This window comes from Denticeps clupeoides, chromosome 18 (genome assembly GCF_900700375.1).
Source record: "Denticeps clupeoides chromosome 18, fDenClu1.1, whole genome shotgun sequence".
NCBI lineage: Eukaryota > Metazoa > Chordata > Actinopteri > Clupeiformes > Denticipitidae > Denticeps > Denticeps clupeoides.
Window position 1 is genome coordinate 1332439 of NC_041724.1, and position 25470 is coordinate 1357908.

The 25470-nt window shown below is 51.7% G+C and overlaps 1 protein-coding gene across 2 annotated transcripts in view; it reads right to left on the reverse strand.

Annotated features, from left to right (window-relative positions):
- Positions 1-7559: 7559 nt before the first annotated feature.
- The window catches only part of LOC114768334 (protocadherin-19-like), a 44784-nt gene continuing 26873 nt past the window's right edge, over positions 7560-25470 (reverse strand). For both annotated transcript variants that reach the window (XM_028960560.1, XM_028960559.1), the window contains exons 4-5: positions 23881-24053; positions 7560-9114 (exon numbers count right to left, since the gene is read on the reverse strand). In XM_028960560.1, coding sequence (XP_028816393.1) covers positions 8570-9114; positions 23881-24053 — 718 coding nt within the window. In that variant the 3' untranslated portion in view covers positions 7560-8569. The remainder of the gene's footprint in view (positions 9115-23880; positions 24054-25470) is intronic.

Consider the following 25470-nt stretch of genomic DNA (forward strand, 5'->3'; position numbering starts at 1 on the left):
GCCTTTCATACCTTGGTCGACGTGCACGCGCTCATTAGGCTGTTCGCCGTTTGGCAAGTCAGCCTGGGTGGGGAGCATGTGAGTCTTCAAAGCATGGTGAAATGGCCACTAACGTGCAAATACGTACGTGTTTAAATATGTGTATATATTAACCGGAACGGGTGTTAATGCAAGTCATTACCGCGCCAAATGAGTCGCCGTGGCACTGGGGGGACGGAGCGCATATCGGAATAAATTAATATTGACAAGGACACGACACCTGACTCAATCAGCTGGTTCCATGGCATGAACCGGTGATCGTACTAAGGGTCCATCTCCGCGTCGGGAGAGGGCTGGTGCATAATTCAGACATTCCAACCGTCTTATCGCTAAAGGTTCTGTACGACGTGGAGTGACACGTCCACCGCGCAGTGGTGGCCTAGTGGTTAAGGAAGCGGCCCTGTAATCAGAAGGTTGCCGGTTCGAATCCCGATCCGCCAAGGTGCCACTGAGCAAAGCACCGTCCCCACACACTGCTCCCCGGGCGCCTGTCATGGCTGCCCACTGCTCACTCAGGGTGATGGGTTAAATGCAGAGGACAAATTTCACTGTGTGCACCGTGTGCTGTGCTGCTGTGTATCACATGTGACAATCACTTCATTATTTATTTTTTTTCCTGATTTCCTGGTTACGGACCGTGATACGGTGATCGCGTGGTGTGTCTGGTCTGCCTCTTTGCACGGTGGCCAGAGAGCTTGTTCAGTAAAGATGGTCGAGTCATTGTCCATCTGCAAAAGGCCAGAGTCTGAAAGGAATGCCTTTCATACCTTGGACGACGTGCACGCGCTCATTAGGCCGTTTGCCGTTTGGCAAGTCAACCTGGGTGGGGAGCACGTGAGTCTTCAAAGCATGGTGAAATGGCCACTAACGTTCAAATACGTTTAAATATGCGTATAAATATATGTTTAAATATGCGTATATATTAACCGGAACGGGTGATAATAGAAGAGACAAATATTAACGCTTTGGCGCGTGTTTTTTTTTTCACCGCCATGCCTCCGTGTTTTCGAAAAATCGGAACGTGAAGAGTTTGGCTATTTTTTGCTTTCGTGTTGCGCGGGGCCACGACTCCTCACACTTCATTAGCGTCTACAACGCACAACCGGTAGGTAGATATCATCTGTTTATCACCTTGCTCTCCGTGAAGCAGATGGGTGTAATGAGCAGATAACGGCGTAGCCCTTCGCGTGCCTGCTCCCTCCACGGAGCCTTGAAATGTACTTTCTCGCGTTGCACGTGCTGTATGGCGGATCTGTTTTCCTCTTTGATTCGAAAACTGATGATGGAATTGTACTATTCTATTACTATTGTGTTAGCTGTGCATTTAATAGCATAATTAATTTTTTATAAGTATTTTGTTGTGCATGCATTTTTTCTGCATCGATGTGAATTATTCGTTACTAGAATTGAAATAGTAGGGGTGGTAGTAGCCTAGTGGGTAACACACTCGTCTATGAACCAGAAGACCCGGGTTCAAATCCCACTTACTACCATCGTGTCCCTGAGCAAGACACTTAACCCTAAGTTGCTCCAGGGGGACTGTCCCCTGTAACTATTGATTGTAAGTCGCTCTGGATAAGGGCGTCTGGTAAATGCCATAAATGTAAATGTAAAATAGTAGTTTATAATAACAATTTAATGAAGCTTTCACTTTTCATTCGCATTGCTATGTTAAAAATGCATGTGAAAAACGAGGCTTTTCTTCTGTTTCTGACCCCTGCACACAATGGCCTTCTGTTCCAAATCAGCGTGCTCTAAATAATTTTACACACACACACACCAAATCCATTATTGGGGGGGATTCAGGTGCGGGTACGCTATCAGCAGTGCTTCTGAATTTGAAAGCCTCCACCCTCCCATGTGGACGTGTTGGAGGCCAAAGGCAGAACGGGTGGGTGGATGTTTCCACGATTTGGGTACAGAGATCAGCACTCGCTTCGCCGGCCGAGATACAAACGAGCTGCAATCTCCGGGCCTCCTGGACTTGAACGTAACCTTCTCAGACACGACTGGAGCCGGAGCGATGGGCAGTTAGCTGTACGATCAGCCCTGGAGCTTATTCCGCAATCTCTCGACCAGCTTTTCCAACTCCTGTGCCAAAAGGCCAGCATGTTACCAAGAACAATATGGTGGAAGAACCTTATAGCTCGACCTTGAATCCGTCTGATCCTGCAGTGTAATTAAAACCCCAAGAAACAGCCGTCCTTGCAATACCTGCACGCCGCCGCTGAGGAGTATACGTGATTCCATTCAGATTTATTCTCACCTTGTGACTATGGCTCTGCAGCTCTGAGAACAAAATTTCCATCGCGGTAGCGGGCTGTGAATATCCCACCGCCAGCCCAATCTGTGGCAGGCAGAATTAGGCTCCGCCGCTGGCTGCGCTTCCCTGTCATTAGACCTTTAATTGATATGCAGCACTGATTGCCCACTCAAGGCAGAGCCGTAAGTGCTTCTTTGATTGGCATTTGATTGGTAATTGAATCCGAGTGCATAATGGGGTTACAGGGTTGCTAGGATGGGATAGTTATATAATGGGAAATGGCTTTAATGGTGTCTTATGATATATATAAACTAAGACACCCATAAAAAAATACATACATACATGTATACATTTGTGTGTAAACACACACACACATAAATAAATATATATTTATAAATATATGTGTGTGTGTGTGTGTGTATACACACACACACACACATGTGTGTGTATGTATATATTTTTTCTTAATTTTCAATACACTAGGAGAGACTTAATACCAAAGGTGCCAAGGCTTTATTTGCATGTTGATAGCACAGGAAAATGACTTTGGACTCATTTTCATACAGGAGAGGTTTTGTAATCTGTTATTGTCACTCGAGACATCGTATGATCATATATACACATAAATATACACACATTTACAATTCCTGCCTCGACAACAAAACAAAGGCGCTAGCGGCGTTTCATTTATTTGTTAGCCGCACGTGTTCTGTCTTGTTTTCCTCCGTAGGCCAGCTTCTTTTCAACATCAAAGACGAAATCCTCCATCAATAGCAACCTTTGTCTCTGGAAATGATGCAGAAAAAAAATTGCAATGGCAAAGGAAAAAAATTTACTAGAAATCCAACCGCACAAATCATTTAAGGCCTGGACCCCGCCCCACGCCCTGTTCTAGAACTTTTATTTTTTAATCACGTTTCCCTGCAGTGCTGCCAGAAATGGATTCTCTCTGTGAGCTTCCGCTTTTACCAGGATCGCCTCAGGGAGGGGAAAAGTCTCTCCAGCGCAAAGCAAAGCTTCCCTCCTCCGACTTGCAACAGGCATTACCAAATGAGGAAGGAGCCTGAGGAAGTTCTGTCTGCCAATGCCAATGGGTGTGAGTAACATGTACACGCAGAATATAGATTATGAATAGAAGAATTGGAAAAAGCTGCACCATGTTAATATAGTTCTAATTGCCAGACCAGAAGTCACTTGTTCATAAACGTTCACAAAATGCAAAAACAATGACAACAATGCAAGACCGGACAGTGGTTTTGTATTTTGTGGAATTGAACAGTTACGGTATTCCATGTAATGTGAAAATAAGCAAACGTCCATGCTGTCACGATAAGATATTCCGATTTAGCAAAGCAGCAGACATCAAATTCTTGACGTGACTGTATAATGCAGATGACATTCCGTGAATCGTCTTCCTGCGTCCTAAGACTCCTTCGCCCGTAATGATGCCGATAATTAGCGGTGGGTTAAATGCCGTTCGGCTGTGTGTTCTGAGGACAGAAGAAGACTCCCACTGCGTCAGAACGGTATCATTGGAACGAGACGTTAATGCAAGTCATTACCGCACCAAATGAGTCGCCGTGGCACTGGGGTGACGGAGCGCATATCGGAATAAATTAATATTGACAAGGACACGACACCTGACTCAATCAGCTGGTTCCATGGCATGAACCGGTGATCGTACTGGTGCATAATTCAGACATTCCAACCGTCTTATCGCTAAAGGTTCTGTACGACGTGGAGTGACACGTCCACCGCGCATTCCTGATTTCCTGGTTACGGACCGTGATACGGTGATCGCGTATGAGGATGCATCTTTGCACGGGGGCCAGAGAGCTTGTTCAGTAAAGATGGGCGAGTCATTGTCCATCTGCAAAAGGCCAGAGTCTTTAGTCTCAAGTCCTGCTATCGGCTCTTTTCTCCTCTGAAGAGGGGGTCAACAGCGGGGCGCTTCTGCCAGGCCGGCTCTGGCATTCTGCGCCTGGGTCACCGTTATCAGGGCCCCTCCGAGGGGGATGATCTCACCGCGCCGCCGTTGCAGCTCAGGCCAGTGAATGCTGGCCGTTGTTCGCTGTCCTCGTTTTCTGCTGCCGGTTAAGCGTTCCATTACACTGACGCCATTTTGTGCCCAAATCTGTCCATTGGCAAATCTGTCCATTGGAATTGATCTCTTCATCGATGGTAACTTAAGCACGTTGTAAGTCGCTCTGGATAAGGGCGTCTGCCAAATGCCGTAAATGTTAATGTAAATGCACCATCGCGCAACCCTGGTCAACCATGAGTACGGTCATCCGTACGTACTGAACTCCTGACATGGGCGAAGGTGGCACGACTGCACTCGGGCGCCTGGAGCCAAGCGCGGCTTAGGTGAGAGTAAAGCTGTGGCGGTTCCTCCCGCTCTCTGTCAGCTTCACCGCACGCCCCGGGCCGCCGGCGGTCCCGCCCAGATGGCCGCGAAGTCGGTTCGAACTGATTGCTCCCCCGCCGCGAGGATAATGGCCCCACCTGAAGGTGTGGATCCTCAGGGCAGGTACATTACTTTCCTGACCACGCCCCAAACCGCCAGGAGGCCCTGGTCCCGGCGTCGAGCCGCAGGGAGCCGGGGGGGAGGTGTGCCTTCCATCGCTGTGGTGACAGTAAAAATGCTAATTAGCCATTTGCGCCCAGAGGAAGAGGAGGAGGAAGACTCGCCCCCTATTGTTCTCCCTCCTCGCCAGTTCGCCGCTGTGTCTGGCCCGACCGGCCGCGAGGTTTCCAGCTGAGATCTGACTGCTGAATTAAAGAGGAGCTGTGCGGAGTGCCTGCAGTTAACTTGCCGCTCATTTGCATTTCTAAGTCGTAATGGCTTTAGCAATTAGTGGAAGAATTCGAGGCAGAAGGTGCATGGGGCGCGGGAAGGCTGTTTAGGCTCAAAATGGACCCCAGAACCAGGGAAAAGGTCTCGGCGGCCCTGAGAGGGTGTTTTATATATTTAATGGGGCGCACACTGGCCCCCATTAAGACAAATTAAAACGCGTGTAATTTGAAAGGCAAACCAAAATGGATGGTTATGCGGTTCCTGCACCTCTACATGATCCATATCATTACTGCAGCGCATAAGGTAAAGCTGGTAAATCACTCAAAGCGTTTCTCCTGTTTGCATGTCACGTTTTGCCAGTTTTTTTGATCCGGAAGATCCCGCGACAGTCCGACCGTCGGGAGTGAGTAGTGGGTCAGGGGGAGGCCTGGCCCTCTCCGGCAGCAGCTGCGGTCCTTTTGATGGAATGGGGTCAGTGGAGGAATGGAGATCATTCGGCCCTGATCGAGGAGGAGGAGGTACAGAACAGCTCGGCGGACCTCCTCCTGCTCCTTTCTTCGCGCGTCTGAGTCAGAAATAAATCATTTTAATTGTTCTCTGATTCCCCCTTTACCACGCCGCAGAAGGATAATTGAAACGTTAATAGGGCGCGTGTCCTGGTAACCTTTGATGTAAATCTATTGGTAATGGGGTGAATTCACCCCGACCGAAGGGAACCGGTGGAAATTAAATGCAGGGGGACAGGAGTCCGTCGCAGCCGCCGGTGCAGTTTGTTTGCGGTCCTGAGGGACCCGCCGAGACTCCTTAAAGCGAGTGTTTTGGGTGCCTGTGGTCGGAGGAACCCTGGATGCCACACTCTGGGCTCCTTGTGGACTTGAACGTGACGAGAGACTCATTTGACCGACAAAAGGCCCGGTAGGACGAGGACAGACGTCTTCCCAAGTGTCCTCATTCTGAACAGTCTGCTGAAGCTCTGGTGCGTTCCAGCCATATTCCATAAAAAGAAAGACGTCAAGCAGGCAAGTTGCATCATCAGAATGGGAGAATATCCTCTTCAGTTTAGGAACGTCTGGCTCTGGCCATCTTGAAGATGATTCGCCACTGGTCTCGGCCTATCGGGAGCTCTGAAGCGGGAGTCAGCTCGGGGGACGCCATGTTGGGAGGCGCCGCAGCAGAAATGCAGATCACATTATAGATTTTAATGAATTATGGCAAGACAAAAGACGATTTTAAAAAACGCATAATTGCAATACGCGGGGCTTTGGTCATGCTCATTAATTTTACAACAATGCAGAGCCGCTCACGCTTCCCTCTCTTGTCGACACGGATCCGTTTCATTATGAGCCATTTGACGGCCTATTACGGCGCGTGATGGAGACGGCCAGGACTGCGCACACCCAGAAAGACAAGGAAGCAATCTGGAGAACATTTAATAGTTTAATAAGAAGCTGCTGTATACATTCAGTGATTATTCCGATTTTTCCATGTTGCCAGAAGCTATTGGTGAGACCAGCAAAAAACATTCAGCTACAAGAGATCTAGCTCAACGTATGGATTTGATGCCCCCCCCCACCCCACCCCCTCCCACTTGCCCGCTTGTAGTTTCCATGTTTTATTAAAAAAAAGGACGCGTATTGCAAAGCGACCGGGAATCCCGTGACCGGGCCGAGACCTGTAATGCAGCTCTGCAAAGCAGCCTTGGTGTCACCCCCAGCAACCTTGGTGTCACCCCACTTATGTGTTGCGGAGAGGAGGAGCTACGGGATGACAAAGCAGCCGGGCAAAAGCAGTCCACATCGGCACGGCCCGACCAGGCGACGAGGAACTCGAGAGGGACGGCCGGGGACACGCCTTCTCTAGAAATGGATGGAGCTGCTCCACTACCAGAAAAAATAAAATAAAATCCTCGCGTCAACTTAAATGTGAAGTTGAAAAATCGCCAACCTGCCTCCCTGTAAGGATGTTCGCCTCGGGTTGCCCTTTTTTTTGGTTTCTTTTTGCTATCTCACTCTAAGCTCGACCGACACACTACTCTTGGTGCTGAGATTGCATTTTTTTTTGTTTGTTTGTCTGTTTGTTTGTTTTTTTGTCTTTTTAAAAATATTTTTAAACAATTTTTTTTTGCCCACACATAAACTCGATGGCACAAGAACTGACCAATAATAAACTTTTACAACAAGGTAGACTGCAATCAACAGTTGCCAGGGGTAACACAGTAAACAAAACTAAACAAAAAAAAAATCCAAGTTCAATTTTCAAAATAAAAAAATAATCATAGTCAGTAATAAAAAAGCCAAAAAAGAGAGAAAAAAAGCCAGTTAAATTTCAAGTATAACTTACCGATAAAATAACTACACAGCATTAAATATTCTCATTATACATTTTAAATTATTTATAAAATATATTTTGGCATATACATTTTTTTTCTTTTTGTGTTTGTGTAACAAACGCTACTTTAGCTTTAGTTGAACACCAATGTTTATTTTCTTTTGAACTCTTGCAACAAAAACATTAAAGGGATTGTCACATAACAACAGGTTATTAAAAATAATAAGAGTAAACCCTATACAGAGTTTTACAGAGCAAGACAGCAGTGACGACCCCTTCTAACCTAGCCCCCATAGTCAAATTTCCATAAAAGTACAAGACCAGAGCACAAGGTTCTAGTAAACTGCGCTCCACAGGCTACAATCAAGAATGGGCACAGGAGAATTTAAAAAAAGAAAAAAAAAAAGCGACAAGTCTCTTTCTTTCTTTCTTTTTTTTTTTTTTATTTCTATATATATTTATATATTTATATTCCTCGGTTAGCGTTGGAGGGATCTGTCTCCCCGTCCCAGGTTCCAGGGAGCTTGAGCCGATAATAAGCGTTCGTTTTAGCTCCGTCGGTGATAAAAAGAAAAAAAAAAAAAATACCGTAAAGACCTCACAGTTCTTGGCGCTGGAACGTCTTGGGGGAACCGGAGGAAGGCTGTCTTATCAAGACGAGTAAGGAAGGAGGGTGTGGGTGGGGGGTGAAATGAGATAGGCCGTGGTGGGGAATCTGGTGTGCCGAAACGATCCAGCGAAACTATTTGGCAGACGAAGCAATATACTGTGTACCAAAAAAAGGCAAAGTCAGTCTAGAAGGCATGACTGTACTCAGATCAGCCAACCGGAGCCGCTCCGGTAAATCCACCGAGACGTGCCGGGCAGGGACGGGTGCACCGCCCGCTTGGTGCTCGGTGGGAATTAACAAAAAAAAGAAGAAAAAAAAGAAGAACGACGCAACGAACGGATGAAAGTAGCTACAGCCGTTGCCACGAAGCCACGCCCGCGGCCACGCCCACAGCTCAGCCGCCCCCTCTCTCCGCCCCGCTCAGTTCCCCTTCAGAATGCTGCGCCGCAGATGTGTAGCCGCTCGTTTTTTTTTGTTTTTTTTCGTCCCGTGCACGACTGCGCCTGAGGTCACGACCCCCCCGGTGTGGCGGTTAGAGCACGATGTCCTTGAGCCGCTTGCTGCCGGGCGACTCGTTGTCGCGGCCGTCCTGCAGGAAGGTCCCCATCTCCCGCACGGCCGGCTCGCTGTCCTTCCCCTCGGGCTGCCGCAGCAGGCTGTGGTTGGCGATGCGCTCGGCGTCGCGGCACTTCAGCGTGCCGTAGCCCGCCGGCGGCTTGGACAGGGGGCTCTTGAGGTGCACGGGTGAGGTGATGGGGCTGACGGCCTCGCGCCCGTTGCCCGCCTCGCGCACCGCGCCGTTGGTCTTGGGGCTGCACGCCGGGGCCTCCGCCGCCCCCCGCTTCCCCTTGGTGTCGCCCCGGTCGGCGTCGTCGGAGCCGTCCTTGCCGAAGGTGGCAAAAGTCCTTTTGGCGCCACAGTGCGGCACCTCCACCGTCGGGGCCTCGATGGCGATGACGTTGCGGCCGTGCTCCGGGGACTTGACGCGGGCCTGGACGGGGACACGCGGCATCCAGCACCGGTCCGAGTGGCCCAGGATCCGGCACTCGTCCTGGCAGTGGAATCCCTCGGCGGGTTCTGCGGAGAAAAGGAGGCCGCCGTTAGATTTGTCTCGTTAAATCGCCCCGTTTCCACAGCTTAGGCTCATTTGTGCTCGTTTTTTCCCGTTTCCGAGCTTTCATCTCGCGCACACACACACACACACACACACACACACACACACACACACACACACACACACACACTCGCACAAACGAACGGTGCAGTTTTATTTATTTCTTGTCACAGGTAATTTTCTTTCTTCTTTCATGTATGACGCGCCTGCCCTGGAACGGCGTCTTATTCCGCGGATCCCCATTACTCTGACGGGACCGGAGTCTGCGCTGCGCCAATTAAAAAGCGGATTTTAAAATCAGAAGTCCAACCGCCGGCTGGATTTGTTTGCGTAGTCGTTCTACTCGCGGCGACGTGCGATGAGGGGACGCCTCGGGCGGTCCAATCAGGACAATCGAGCTGGTTCCCTCTGATCTGCAGTTTTCTTGTGACGCTGACGCTTGTCAGATGTAAAATTCCAAAATGTCGTTTCGATGCCCATCTGGGCAACTCCTTTACATTTACGCCCGTATCCAGAGCGACTTACAACGCGCTTCCATGTTACTATGGATGAAGTGGTCAGTTCCGGTTCACTAGGACCCCCAACTATGAATACAACCTTTTTATTCACTCTGTTGTAGATTCTATACAGAAGTCAGACGAGAAGAAGGTCACAAGTTCATCTAAATCTTCTCTAAAGAGGAAGGTCTTGAGCTGCCGTGTGAAGGTGCTCAGTGACTGAGCTGGAAGTTCATTCCACCACCGAGGGGACGAGACGGAGAAGAGTCTAGATGAGCGTCTTCCTTTTACCTTCAGAGATGGAGGGACCAGGCGAGCAGTACTGGAGGCTCGGAGTATACCAGGTGCAGTGCGAGGTGTAATACGGGCTGTGAGGTAGGACCTTTAAAGGTGCAATGTGAAAGATTTGGCAAATGTCTATTGCATCACGCAGGGTGCAGTATTTCCGAAAGTGGAGTGATTGTCATTGCGAAACACAGCACAGCAACCAACAAAACGTGTCCTCTGCTTTTAACCATCAACCTTGGTGAGCAGTGGGCACCATGACAGGTGCCCGGGGAGCCTTCATCAAGGGGACCTCGGTGGAACCTCGCGGTTAAAGGATTTGAACCTTCTCAATAGCTTCCTTAATAAGCTCGTGTCACCAACACTGGCTACAAAATACATTGTAGTTGTAAGTTGAATCTATTCGTACATAAATAAAATGCGCACCAAGGTGAAAACAGCCACAAATCGCACTTCTTACATTAGTTATAGTTGTGTGTTTTTTTTTAAAGAGAATACTTAAGGCTTAAAAATCAGTTTAAAGTGTTGCCACACCTCTAATAAATAAAGTTAATTGAACTTTTTCCCTCATACTGGTACACTGAAACGAATGTAGACTTCATGCATAGGAAATATGACCTCTTAATAAACATCTTACACCTGGTAAACAGCATCAATACCGCATTGCGGTTAATATCTCCACCATGCAAAACTTTCTTTCTTCATATTTACAATCCACAACATGCACATTTCAGCCCCGATACAGCGTATTGCAAACATGTGTAAAAATACGAGGACCGAACTGGTAGAAGAAGCCGATAATGAGCTAATGGTTGGGGACAGCCGTGTGACGACGGACGAAAATCTTTGGCACTTTTAACGCTTTTCAATGCTTGATGCTACCGCAGGACCTTTCCAAGGTGACAAGAAAGTGACTGCGAGAGGGATTTCCATTGACACCCAATCCCACGTTACCATGTGGGAGTCGCAGCTTGACAGATCAACCAATTAAAATCGCTAATTATCCCTTTCCCTCCCCTTTGGACTCCGAGGGGAACCTCGGCGTCGGGCCTCTGATCAATTTTTAAAGATCGCAAGCAGCCGGCGTTCCGGCGACCGGCGTGCTGGAGCTGTTCACCTTTAAAACCCGGCTCTGATGAGGCTGACTGATGGGGCGGCCGGAGCCGGTGGCCATTTCAGACACCGGCGGACGTCAATTCCATCATTACAGGGGATATGGCCGAGATTACCTACAGCTGTAGAGCGCGTTAGTGGGCGGGGGGCTTTATCTTCTGCGGACCCCCGTATGCACCGGGGAGGCGGGAGAAACTCGTATATAATAGAAAACAAAGCTCCAGATTGACTGCGGCGGCTGAAGTGGCTGGAATGTGGGCCGTAATTACCAGGCCCGCGAACACACACGAGTCCACACCTTGAAAAGGCTTTTCATCGCCAAAAGTCAATGCTATCACCATGGAAACAAGGGCGAGCCTTACCATTGTCCCTTATATACCGTGGCGGTGGCTGGCTGCCGCACCTGCTGCCAGGCTTTCTGCTCTTCCTGGAACTGGAATTGATAAGTGCTCCCACGGATTTACATGCATCCTGTCGATCAATATGAGACGCGCGTGAATTCCAACCATTTTGCCGCTTTTTCCTGCCCGTGAATGCAGTCAGATGCGTTCATTTTTGAATTTTTTTTGTGAAAGTCGCTCTTTGACAGCGAGGGGACAGGCAGATGTGCTGAATGTTCCTTTTCCTCTCCTTCGGGGGTGGGGGGACTCCTGGGGTGCGATTCTGTGGCAAATTACTTCGCTCTCAAAGCCGAGCGCCATTAATGCAGCTCTCCCGCATTCCGGCCGCACTCCACGCACACAGATCACAGATGTGGCGTTCACAGTAACTACATAACGTACCGGCGACGAACCGGCGACCTCCGATGAAAGAACACAGAGGACCGCGGGGGGGAAATGCGACGTCTGGAGCATCACGTGGCATCGGGAGCAGGCCTCTATTGAAGCCAGTTCCGAGAGACGAGCAGTTTATCAGTGGGATCGTTTCCTTTTTCTCGGATTTAATACCTATTAATTACGGAGCGTGCTCCGGTGGGAGGCAGGAAGCTGACAGGGTTCTCTTTCTTTCCCAGATTAAAAAAAAGATTTTTTCTTTTTTGTGTGAGAGCAGCAGTGCTGACAAATGGGAAATGTTGTGCCTTTAATTTGGAATGGGGTGGCTGGAAGAACAGCGGAACGTTCCGGAGCCCTTTTAAATATGTATGGCCAGATATGCCGAGTGTTGTGTGGCAGTGCGGAATAATAAACAGCGGAAAAACTCCTGATAGATCCCTCCCTCCCTCCCTCCCTCCCTCGCTCTCAGCTCGGAGTTACCTGGAATAACATCAATTTAGTTCAGCCGGGGAGGAAAAAAAAAAACCCACAATCCACCTGTTTCTCTCCTGCTCCACTTTCTCCGGTGGAGCCCGGGTGAAACAGGATAACCGATTTCTTCCCCGTGTCTAACAAAGTGAGGATTCAGGACCTGGGGTGAGAAGAAAAGGAGATCTCTTCCCCATCGCATCACCACTCGAGTTAAATCCTCCGCCGTGTTCGCCTGCAGAAGGCATTTGTTGTCCCGAATGGAAGGAATCGGCGTCGGGATGGACTTAAATCCCAACGCAGCGAGGAGAAAACCTCTTGCTTTTCATTAACTAAAGAAAACAGACGTCGCATTCCTCTCTGCAGCTAATGGTTTCCTGCTTGGGTTAAAAATGAAGAGCTTTACCGCCTGCTCTCTCAGGGACGAACTGCAGACTCCTTCGCCCCAATCCTGATGCCTAAAATACTATACTGGGATATTTAAGAAGGTATTTGATTTTGAAACGCAATATGTTGGAATAGCAGGCACCGACTCTACCAGAAGAATTAGATTTCTTTTTTTATATGTCCAACCCTAGTGCAGAGAGCAATGGCGGATTCAAAAGAAGGAAATCCAAAAGCCGGTTCAAGGTCAGAAAAATCCAGTAAATCAATCCGAAAAAATAAAAACCCAGACGAATCCTCGCCATGCTGTCAGTCACACAATTAAAATGCAGGCGGGGCCGATTGATCGTGTAAACGAGGGCGGAGTGTCAAGTGGGGAGCCGGACGGGGGTCCCGCTGAGTCCTCGCGTCAATATGCTGCATGCGTCCGCAGCAGCTGCCATCCGTTAGTCCTGAAATGTGCTGCAACCGACGCAAGAGTTGCAATACCCTCCTCGCCATAATTACGTTTTTTTTATTTTATTTTAAACGCATGGATGCGGCGTCCTGCTCGTAGTCCCTGTTAAAAAAACACAGATGATTCACACCCGCCAGTAAAACAGCAGCGGCGTGAGGAAATTGGCCGCGTCTCCTCTGGGCAGCGTAATGGGCACCGGCGTCCGAAGCGGCGAACGAGGGGCCAATGGCCGCGACACTAATCCTCTTGGCCTCCATCAGGACAAAGCGGCTTGGGGTCGGGCTCGGGAGACGGGCCCTTTCCCACCTGCGCCCTGCGGTGGTGCAGCGCGAGGCCGCCTTCAATAACCGACGCAGCAACTACACCACAACTCATAATGCGCTTAAACAGCCAATAAATGGTCATAATAACAGTTGCAATAAAAAATATGCATGCACAGCGCTTGTTCCTTTTTTTGTGCAGTGAGCTTTATACCGAGGCAGCATTTTATCTAACGGGACAAAAAAAAATGCAAAACTAAACCTCAGTCGCCAGGTTTGGAGCGACTGGCACTATTCTGCACTATTAGCTGCGAGAAGGCTTTGCATCTCAATATTTACATTTTTACATTTACATCATTTACCAGACGTCCTTATCCAGAGCGACATACAATCAGTGGTTACAGGGACAGTCCCCCCCCGGAGACACTCAGGGTTAAGTGTCTTGCTCAGGGACACAATGGTAGAAGGTGGGATTTGAACTTGGGTCTTCTGGTTCGTAGGCGAGTGTCTTACCCGCTAGGCTACTATCAGCCATTTTTCTACAGAAATGTCCGGTTCTATTCGCTTCTGGCCACATGCAATAAAATATAATTTTCTGTGCTCTATGCTAATGCGATGGCAGCTCACTTGGGCGATGAATAAGAAATCGGCGGCCCAGACGAACAGGTCACTTCCTGCATCAGGCCTCCCCTGCCCGCCCCTGCCGCGCTCAGACGGCCGAGTCGTGCCAGGCCTCCTCCGCACATGCCCACAAGGGAGAGCCCGAGTGCCGCCGTCACGTCGGCGCGAGGCGGGCCCGGTCCCCCCCTCTCATAAATCAGCCCCGAGCGCCGGCTCCGCCGGGACCAGAAGATGGAGTGTGATGGGCTTGTTTTTACAAACAGCGGAGGGCCGTCCTGGCGCGGCCGCGCCGCGACTTCATTCCTCCGCCGGTCTGCCTCCCCCCATCCTGCCTGCTCCACAAGCCTACTTTCTGCCGCGAACGCCTTCCCCTGCTGTCGGGGGGGAGGGGCCACGTTGACCTTGCTCCCCTCGGCGTCCCCGCGTTATTAATTATTGGGGCGACGCGGCCTCGTTAGTCCCGTCGCACGGATGGCGAGTCGCGAACTCCCGCGGCCGGCCGCCGCTCCTCGGCATTAGCTCGGGTCGATTTGTCAGGAAACCATGCGAGAGCGACGCCTCCTGACGTCCCGGCTTCGGCCGACGCCGCGCGCCGAGTAAAGGATGGATCCCCGAAGCGGGCCCGACAAACAACGCGGCAGCTCTTAAATTAGTACAAGCGGCATCTGTTTAACAGCCTCGTGCCGCGCGGCTTTATCAATCACTTCCACGTCCGTGTCAGCGCCATTTCTCTCGTGCTTTTCTTCCAAAGGAAGGTGCCAAAAGGCCGGCGTGATGATACGGTACAGGGTACAGCGTCCCCTCCGTGCCAAATCAGGAACAGACATCGAAACAATTAGCACTAACGCTAAGTCGGGCTTTTGTGACGGATTACGGGCCAACGCGGGCTCCTTCACTCGAGACCTGACGTGAAGCCCGTCCGCCGATCCACTGTCCTTATTTTGCCTCCAAAGGAAGATGCCACGGTAAAGTGTTGTGGTGGCCTAGCGGTTAAGGAAGCGGCCCCGTAATCAGCAGGTTGCCGGTTCAAATCCCGATCTGCCAAGGTGCCACTGAGGTGCCACCGAGCAAAGCGCCGTCCCCACACACTGCTCCCCGGGCGCCTGTCATGGCCGCCCACTGCTCACCAAAGGTGATGGTTAAATGCAGAGGACAAATTGCACTGTGTGCACCGTGTGCTGTGCTGCTGTGTATCACATGTGACAATCACTTCACTTTATCCGGGTCGGGTTTTTGTGACGGATGACGGGCCAGCGTGGGCTCCTCCGCTCGGTAACAGCGGGAGGGCCCGGTCTAACAGAGCCACAGAGGGTCCGGATTGGACTTTGCCAAGATGGCGGTCGGCCTCGGTCGCCCTTCCAGCCACAGGCCAACCTCCGTAGACAAGCATCTACGAAGGAGTCCGCTGCAGGGAACCCCAAATTAATTCTTCTTTTCTTCTTTTCCATGCGGAGGACGTCTTTAAATACACCGTAACAAACGCCGCATTCTGTGCTTAAGCTTGACCGAGCTATCGAACTAATTTGCTCCTAAAACCCTCGAGTCCGAGCGCAGCGAGAGGGACGAACAGCCGAGCAGTAAATTACGCCTGCGAGGGGGACGGGCTGGGCTTTGGGGAGCCGGAGGACGTCAGCTCCGCGGCCGCAGAGGATGAAACGATCTGTGAGGAGCACGTTGCCGAAGCTCTCGTTCATCTCCGGGTCAACAGCCTTGGTTGTACGCCGTGAAACGTCAAGTCCTAACAAGCCCCCCGAACAAAAATCTTTTGTTCTTGTTCTTTTGTAATAGAGTTGAATGTTCAAGACAAATATTTTTATTTGAGCAAATTAACTTTTTGTTTTTCTACGTGAACTTCTTCTGTGCAGGAAGCCTTTGGGATATTTGTCTGTTCGTTGTCTATCCTTCCGAAGATGAATAAATAAAAAGCAGCGGACTAGATTTATGGATTTGTTCATCTGAAGCGCCAGATGTTCGTTGAGCTTTTGTGTCCATCCAGCAGTGGACTTAGTCTTGGCCGTTGAGCAGGAAGTCAATTTCGGCACCTTATCACATCGCTGCCACAAAACGCTCCGCCCACCTCGCCATTATTTTGGGCCCCCGTTTAAGCGGCTTATTTCACTCCCGCCAAATTAAAGCCGATGCCCACGTGCCCGTCTGCGCAAATCAATGTACCTCCTCTCCACAGCTGGGTCCCCGAACGTCTCCCAGAGCGACGTGGCCTTCTGTCTCCGCCCTACATAATTAACGCCATCTGAGCTCCGTCCATCTCACCTTTCATAACGTCTTCATGGAAGTGCAATCGGCGAGTTGTTGGACCTCCGCTGACCGCCCGGTAAACAGATGTGACACGACGGACGGGGGACTCGTGGCCCTGCAGGAAGCGGCACGACTCCTCGCCTCCTGTCGGGGGGCCCGTCTCGCCTTGTTTCCCGCTCGGCAGTATCAGGTGTCCCCTTCGTCCCCTCTTGCCGTCGTGCTGGGCGGTGACATTAAACGCCCTTATCAGTGGCGGGATGAGAAGGTCCACGACAGGTCCACCCTCGACCGTCTCCTTCAGGAATCACCCCGGCTACACCTGAAGCCGACTAATACCACGCGTCGCTCACAGGAGACCCCGTCCCCTTGAGTGGACAGCAGGGGGACGTGGCAGTTGTAGGAGACGGTCCTCATACGGGCAGGATATTACATTAGACGTCCGGGATGTTGTCTCGTTTTGTGCCCTTTTTGTGATGTTAATGCGCGGTTTCCGTTATTACATCGATGGCGTCTCGCGATAGAGGACGTATGAAACTGATTTATCCGTGACCCCACGTGGGAGCTGGTTGGACGGGGCCGAATTTAAGGGCCCGGGCTCCACTTCCTATCTCCTTCCTGCAGCGTCTGCGGCCCCGGCTGCGGGAGAGCAGTCGTGTCGTTAAAAAACCCATTTCCAGCCCTTCCTGTCCGCCATTAAACTTAACAGCCGTCCTCCTTCATCACTCTTCATCCTCCGTTTTTAAAGGGCCAGCAGCGGGCGCCTAAAACCGGAACGGTTAATTGGGAGCACGGAGGACGAATTGATCAGGTCGGGTTTCTTTCCAGAGGCGGGCCAGTGCGAGGGAGGGGAACGCTTTGCACGCGAGGGCTCCGCCCGAAAGAAGAAGGAGGTGGGCGGGGTTTATCAGCCGCAGTCGGCGGGGCCCGCGGGCGCGGTGAGAGCCGGGTGATCTCCCACTCCAGGCGACTCTAATCTTCCATCAAAATGGGATAGTCTGGCTTCGCCTCTGCCATCTTGGACCAGACGGGGAAGAACGGTGAATTTTAACACGGCGAGCTCATCTACGCAAGGTGACAGAGGACGCCAGAGTGTGTGTGTGTGTGTGTGTGTGTGTGTGTGTGTGTGTGTGTAAATGGAACGGTCTCCACTTAATCCAGACTCAGGACCATTATTATTTCCTTCTACATGGTCCAGTGTGTGTGTGTGTCTGTGAGTGTGTGTGTGTGTGAGTGAGTGTGTGTGTTTAGGTGTGCGAGTGTGTCTGTGAGTGTGTGTTTAAGTGTGTGTGTGTCTGTGTTTGGGTGTGCGAGTGTGTGTCTCTGAGTGTGTGTGTGTCTGTGAGTGTGTTTGGGTGTGCGAGTGTGTGTGTGAGTGTCTGTGAGTGTCTGTGAGTGTGTGTGTGTTCGAGTGTGTGTGTGTCTGTGTGTGTGTTTGGGTGTGCGAGTGTGTGTGTGTCTGTGAGTGTGTGTGTTTGGGTGTGCGAGTGTGTGTCTGTGAGTGTGTGTGTGTGTTCAAGTGTGTGTGTGTCTGTGTTTGGGTGTGCGAGTGTGTGTGTGTCTGTGAGTGTGTTTGGGTGGGCGAGTGTGTGTGTGAGTGTCTGTGAGTGTGTTTGAGTGTGTGTGTGTGTCTGTGTGTGCGAGTGTGTGTGTGAGTGTGTGTCTGTGAGTGTGTGTGTGTTTGAGTGTGTGTGTGTTTGAGTGTGTGTGTGTTTGGGTGTGCGAGTGTGTGTCTGTGAGTGTGTTTGGGTGTGCGAGTGTGTGTGTGTGTCTGTGAGTGTGTGTGTGTTTGGGTGTGTGAGTGTGTGTTTGTAGCAGCCTTAAACGTGCCGTAAATCAGGCTAGTCTGCCATTGGCCCCGCCTCCTGTTGCTACGTTAATTATCGCGTCTGAGAAGAAACACGGAACGCGGTGGGCAGAGGAGGGCGCGGGGTGTCGCGGCGAGATGAAACGCGGGGCGTGTTGGGACGCACACACTGCGGCACTGCAGCGCCACCGCCCCCCCTCTCTCTCTCCCTGTCGATCTCGCCCGCTCCCTCGCCAGCTGCAGTGATAAACGTCTCTTTGTATTCCAGGCCGCGGCGTACCTTGTCGGAAGGCGGCCGGTTCTCTTCACCGTCAAACGTTACGGACTTTCTGCCTAATCTCCCGTCCTCAGGCGGCCAGCGGGGCGAGAGAGAGTTGTTGCCGCGGCCGTTATGGCTCCTCTCTCGGTATTGGGCCGCATCGACAGGCAACGTCGGCTTTGGTGCGTGCCGGGGCGGCGCGTGATGGAGTTAATGGAGTTCACCGGAGGCCCGTCGTGGGTGCGGCGGGCCCCGCGCCAGCTCCGAGGAGCCGCGTCTGGCCTCGATTACCCAGGCACCCCGGCCGCACGAGCCCGGATTTGGCAGCCGTCGCCGCGCTGTCCAATCCGATCCTCATCACGCCGCCGGCGGAGCTCGGCCTTGCTCGGGACCGATGCACCATTTTCTCTCACTTTCCTCGCCCGCCACCAGCCCAAGATGGTCGGACTCCGGTCAGCTGACTGACGGATAGGGGGCGGGGTCTTGCTGCGTGAGTAATGCCTGGCTGGAGAGAGGCCACGCCCCCGGGGGTTTCGGAGGATCGGCGTGAGCCTCGGCGGTCTGCTGGCCTGGATACCGAGGCACCGCCCCCCCTCCCCTCCGCCCTGCGTTTTCCCTCCTTTTCTCCCAGGCTCTTATTAACCTTTACGTCCGTGCACGGGCTCCCCCCCGCCTCTCGCCGGCGCCGGAGCCGGGTTCAGACGGAGCCTATCAACGTCCCCGTGTATTACGTCCTAATCTCCCGCCCTCCCGCTCGGCCTTGACCCCCCGGCAAACAATCGCGCTTCCAGTTGCTTCCCGGTGAGATGATTAACACACCTTGCCAGACCCCCTTCCCTGTCATGAATAAGCAACGGCGGGAAAAACGGGATGAGATACGTCGGCCTCATCGCCGACCCTGGAAAATAATGAACCGTTCCGGCTCCTCGCGCCGACGCACCTAATACGCTCTCCATAACAAGTGCGCGGGGAGATAAGCGGCCCTCCCCGTGCCGATCAAATGCACCCTGGGCGTTGGGAGGGGGACCCGGGAGACGCCATAACTGCGTTACCGCGGGGAGTCGCGCGATTCGCTAATTCGGTGTTGTGTTTTGTGCGCGGCGCGACACGGTGAGAGGAAAACGAGACCGCAAAGGCCGAGCGGCTACCCTCCCGGTGCTATTTTTAAAAACGCGCCATAGGACATAAGTAGGGCTGGATCACATGACCCTGTGGGATTTGAGGCCGGGTTGCATACGGCATCCTTAAAAGGAACAAAACGCGGCGGACAAACCAAGGCGGGCGCATGCACCAAGGTGCACCGGGGCTTTGCCGACGACACAAAAAACCCTCTCCACACTCCTGGGCTCAGCGGGGAACCCGGGAACAATGGCACAGTAGCGAGGAGGAAGCGATTTGCATCGTTTTTTTCCCCCTGCGGCACTGCAGTCCCGGCGCGCTTCTTGTCTTGTTTGCCGCGTGACGGTGACGAAGGTATACGCTACTCGCACGTGGGGCTCCTTTCTCTACTCCCTCGCTCGGCCAGTGCGAGGGATATGGCGCCAGGCGGCGACTTCAGTGGACTCCCGGAACACACTTCACACGGGCACTGGACACATTGCGGCGGGCAATAACAAAACAACAAAACCACCGTGGCTCCATTTAATAAAACAATCATTAAAAGCTGCATTTGTGTGTCGTATATTCTCATAAATGGCGGTAGTTGTCTATGTTAACCGCAGGCCTAATAATAAAGACGTTAAATAGTAAAGCCTGAGAAACCGATGGGAGGTTCGGTTCGGTTTGGCGAAAGGAAAGAAAAATTCTGTTCCCTCCTGCACTTGAACGTGGCCACGATGCGGCGGTTCGACATTATGCCCCTGCGCTTAATTACGGTCAACTGACACTCTGAACGCAGAGTATTGCAGCGCCGCATCCTTACGGTTGCCCGCCAAACGTAAAAATACGAGAAACGTGCAAAGTAGGACTCGGCCCTGACTTGCCTTTTGCTCTTTACCGCGCAAAGTCTTAACGAAATGAATAAGGAGCGGCAGTGGCATTCGGTGCTATTACCGGACGCGGTGGCCATGATAACGAACTAAAGAAATTACGAAAGAGAGAAAAAGAACCCACCCGCCCAATATAGAACCATCTCCTCGCTAATTAGAGATTACAAGGCGAGCGCGGCCTTCGCTCGAGCAGGAACGCTGTGAAGGGTTTGATGTTTAATTCAATCATATGTTAATATTTATCCCGGAGCCAGACTGATCCCGTAACAGCCTCTCGGGGATTCTTCCCAGCAAAATAAAGAAGTAAAAAATAAATAAATAAATAAAAAATGATAATGATAAAGCGCTCGTACCTGTCACGCAGATCGTTACTTTAACTTTTTATTTTATTTTATTATTTTTATTTTTTTGACTTGCTCGAGCTGTCAGTGCCGCCGCGCTCCTGCTTTTGACACCTGTCAGCAGTTTCATTAGCAGATCAGAGGGAGCGCGATGTTGAATTTAGGGCAGGTCGCCGTTCACCGCCGAACGCGCCCGAGGTGGGAGTCGCTTGACTGGCATTTTGGAAGTTGGCAGCGCCGCTTCGTCTCCACGTCTCCGTGCTTCAATAATCCCGCCCCCTGTCTTCGTTCTTCTACGGCGGGGACTCAGATGCTCCAGACGAGTGAGAGACAGGAGGGTGGGGGAGAGAAGAAGCCCCTTGAAATTCGAAATCAATTAGGAGCCGCTGGGCCCCAGTGGCTCATCCAGGCAAGCGGAGCACCGCCAAGTCCCGGGGCAGATAGACGGAGGAACACGCCCACAGGGAGTGATGGATTGATGAATAACGGGCCCGAGGGGCTGAGCCTGTATCCGGCAGCTGCAAATTGAGCTGCCGCGCGTCCCCGGGCCCCAGACGCGGAGGGGGCGGAGCTTTGTGGGTGGCGATCCTTTGGCGGGGTAGCCACCAGGAACCCTCACAATTTCCCAACCGCGGTTTGAATTACATTTTTTTATTTTAGAATAATGCACCGCTCACAATTGAGGGAAGCTCTAAAAATCTGGGTTCCCGTTTCGACGGTTCGTTTGTTTGCCCGACAGCTGAGAACAATACACGCTCGGCGCGCCGAGCTCCGGCAGGGACCCACACAGGCGGAGCTTTGGGGGTATCCCGACCGGGCCCGGCTGCCATTGTGCTTCCAAAAGGGCCGTTGCAGGAAATGGACCAAGATATCTGTTACGGAATCAAAGCGAACGAAGGAAGTGGCCCAGAGTCTCGCAAGGGTCGTTTTCCGGCGCCTCGGCCCATTCCCACACTCCCCGAACAATGGGGAGGTGGCGGGGCTGTAAAAATCTCCTCTACGAGCTGCAGCCCCACACCCTAAACGCCACATCGTCCGGCCCTCGTACCCCGCGGACGGCTAAACGGTTCAGAACGTTACCAACTGCAGGTACGTGTCACTTAGTCGGCGCGGCCCACTTTTTATTTTTCATTTTGATCACCTCTAATTTCCCCTCCGCCGCTCACCCTCTCAGGCCAGAGGGCGTGGCAGCACGGCGAAGCGGCTAATGCGTCCTCGTGAAGTGGCGGGGACTCTGAGGACGTCGTCCCAGGTACTGGGAGATTCAATTGAGCCTCGCGCTAATTCGGGGTCAGCGAGCCCTGTGTAATTACCCCGTTGAGATTGTAGTGGCGGGGACAGTTCCATTTGCCATGCCATTATGTCGCTGCGCGCGCAAGGGCCTTCGGTCAATCCGTTTTAGAATTATTAACAAGCTTCATTGCGGCGCCACTCTCCTGACGGCTGTGGGGACAGACAACACGGAGGACAGATTTTTCCCCGATTCGCTCCCTTCCCAGAAGCAAAAAAATATTTTAAAAAAAGCTGCTGCAACAGTCGTGAAAAACGCTGTAATAAAAATACAGCGGGCGCAAATTTCATTACCGTCTGATACTCCCTCCCCCCTTTTAATGGCTCTGGCCACGAGGGCGTGAAGATCTAAGTTCCTCCTCACTCGGGGCTGAAGTGTCTAACTGAAATAGATACGTGCAATATCGGCGGGCGTCCACGAGTGGACCGCAGCGCGCGTACTCCGCGCTGGTGCCAGCTGCTTATATACATCTCAGATGAAGACTATGAAGGACGTCCTCAGCTTCCTTTAGTTCTCTCGAATGCGCTGTTGAACATCAGCATTGGACGTAGCGCCGGTGTCAGGGTTAGGGGCAGCTATCCGCTTCGCAATTGGTCAGCAGTAGAGGCCCAGATGGCACTTGGTTGGCCGTGAATGAAGGATTAACTGTCCCTAGTGGCTGGAACTGAGTAGAACATGAACCTACAGGAGGGGCGTGACGAGCCACTGTGAATCGGCTAAAAATCGATGTAAAAGTGTGAGGATTCAAACCGTTTTTTTGTCACATTGAAGGACCTTCACCGTCACATGTTAAGAAAAAGTGAAGTGATTGTCATACACAACGCTGCACACGGTGACACAATGAAATGTGTCCTCTGCTTTTAACCCATCACCCTGAGTGAGTAGTGGGCAGCCATGACAGGCGCATCGGGATTCGAACCGGCGACCTTCTGATTACGGGGCTGCTTCCTTAACCGCTAGGCCACCTCTGATCCACCACGGTGCACAAGGAAGTGCACTAGGGTTCAGAATGGGATCCATAATGTGCAGTGCGGCAAAATTGGATGCTGTGGTGAAGGAAAACGGACTGTTTTTTAACCCACACGCTAAACACGCTAAACTTTAGCACAGTCTATACAAATAAATTGTACAATGAGAAGGTTGCCGGTTCGAGTCCCGATCCGCCGAGGTGCCAGTGAGCAAAGCGCCGTCCCCACACGCTGCTCCCCGGGCGCCTGTCATGGCCGCCCACTGCTCACCAAGGGTGAGGACACGTTTCACAGTGACACCGTGTGCTGCACTTTCACTCGTTACTACGGTATCACAATTTTAATTAAATAAATCTTTCCATAACATGTCCGATGCTTCGTTTTTTATTATTGATATTAAGCTGGTTGCGTTACAAACGTCTGTCCTACGCGGACGGGAGCTCCTCACGTGAACGTTCTGACACGAGCGGGACAGATTTCTGGGGGGTTGAGAAATCCCAACGGGACGCGGTCCCTGCGGGGAGGGACCGAGGTCTTGTTTCAGAGTCCTAGAGGCCATTAGCGAGGCTCCTCACTGCTCCCGACTGCCGTTAGCGTGAGTGGCAGCGCCGAAGAGCCGACATGACCTCCCGCTGACTCCTGCCAGCGAATTGGATGTCTTCTTAAATCGGAGGTCCAGAAAGAAACATCGACATTAATTCCCCGCTAAACGATCCGGCTGAATAATGCATGAGGGCGCGTGGCGATATGTAGATTTTACATTTTATTTTTTTTTCCCACCTCGGCCCCCTCGTCAGTCTAATTGCTGCCAGTCAGCCAGACATGGCCGCCGCCGGTCAATAAACCTACCAGGCAGCTATCAAAGGAGAACCGGCCGGGCGAGATCCCCACACGTCAGCGTGGGCACATCAAAGGTGCGATTTGTAGCGGGAAGATGTCCGCTTTGCCGGCGGCGGGGCCTTACCGTGGTCCTGGAGCTGGCTGCCGTTGGGCGGCACGGTCATGTTCAGCACGTCGTTGACGGCGGTGTCGGCGTAGTGGCCTCTCTGGACGTCGTGCTCGCTGTCCGTCTGGTCGCTCTCTTCGTGGCCGCTGTCCTTGAGACTGTTCCCTTCCATGTCCTTGAACGTGGATGTGCTGAAAGACGGAAGAGAGTCCTTTACTGTCACATGTTGTTAACACGCCTCCACGGGTCAAATGTCCAAGATGAACCGATCTTGAGAAACATCTGAGCACGTCTGACCTGCAGGAGGTATTAAGACGGGATTTCTGAAGAGCCCAGGGCTGCGTTTCCAGTCCACACGGCTGCAGACTACGGCAGCTTTCCCTCAACACACAAGTCGGTGGAGGTATTGACCGGCGGGGCATTCATGGTCTGGAGTTTGGTTTCTTAAGAACCCTGATTTGCTCGGAGTACTCAGCAGGAAAGGCCTGGCTGAGGTCAAGCTACATTATTTCAGAAGCAACAAAAGAGAAATGGAAACGAAGAAACGAGTGCTCTGCCATCACAACAACCCCTTCTTAAACTCCTCGCATAGTACTCATGAGGGTAATATGCACTACAACGTGGTGTTGATAGTAGCCTAGCGGGTAAAACACTCGCCGATGAACCAGAAGACCCAGGTTCGAACCCCACTTACTACCATCGTGTTCCTGAGCAGGACACTTAACTCTGAGTGTCTCCAGGGGGACTGTCCCTGTAACTACTGGTTGTAAGGCGCATCTGATAAATGCTGTAAATGTAATTGTAAGTGTAGTAAGAGTAATATATGTATAGCCATTTAGTAAATTTATGAAGCCATTAGTAGAAAGGCACTAAGGGCCTTATTTACCTGGTACAGAATAAGATGTAGTGCATATGGTGTGTTCACTAAAGCCTCGCCATTCACGTCTTCTGGGTTTAAATAAAATGATGAAAAGGGGGAGGGGCCTGTGGGCATGATTGACAGATGTGAAATGTCCACGTCCATCTCCTCCCTTTCTTCTCTATTCCCTACACTCCTGATACGGCAAACGTGACCACGCCCATTGCCAACAGCCGTTACTCTTGTTTTGCACCCAGTTTAACAAAGATAAATGCTTCATTCAGGACCGATCCGGTCAAATTTGTTCAGAAAGTTGGTAATGAGAAGTCACATTACATTGTTTCTATGGCAGATTACGGCACGCTGTTTTCCCGGGAAGGAGCACCAGCGAAGAAGTAATGACCAGTCGTCTGTCTAAGAACACAGCAGGCAGTGACAATGAAACCCGGGAGCGTGGGAGGAGAAGCACGGGAGCAGCAAACATGTCTTGTCACCAGTGCCACTTCCACGCGCCCGGCCGGCCCACAGTGCGGCGGGACCACTGGCACGAGCTCCCAGCCCTCGCACTCATCACAGACGGCCAGGTCAGCCGTCAGCGAACCCTTCAACACCCGGAGCCCTCGCCGAAAGCCAGAGCAGCACACGTTCTGCTGAGGTCGACCCGGCACCTACCGGGCCAGGGATTCTAACAGATTCAGTGCCGAGATTAAGACGTGCAGAGCCAGACCCTGAACGCTGCCAATCATCAA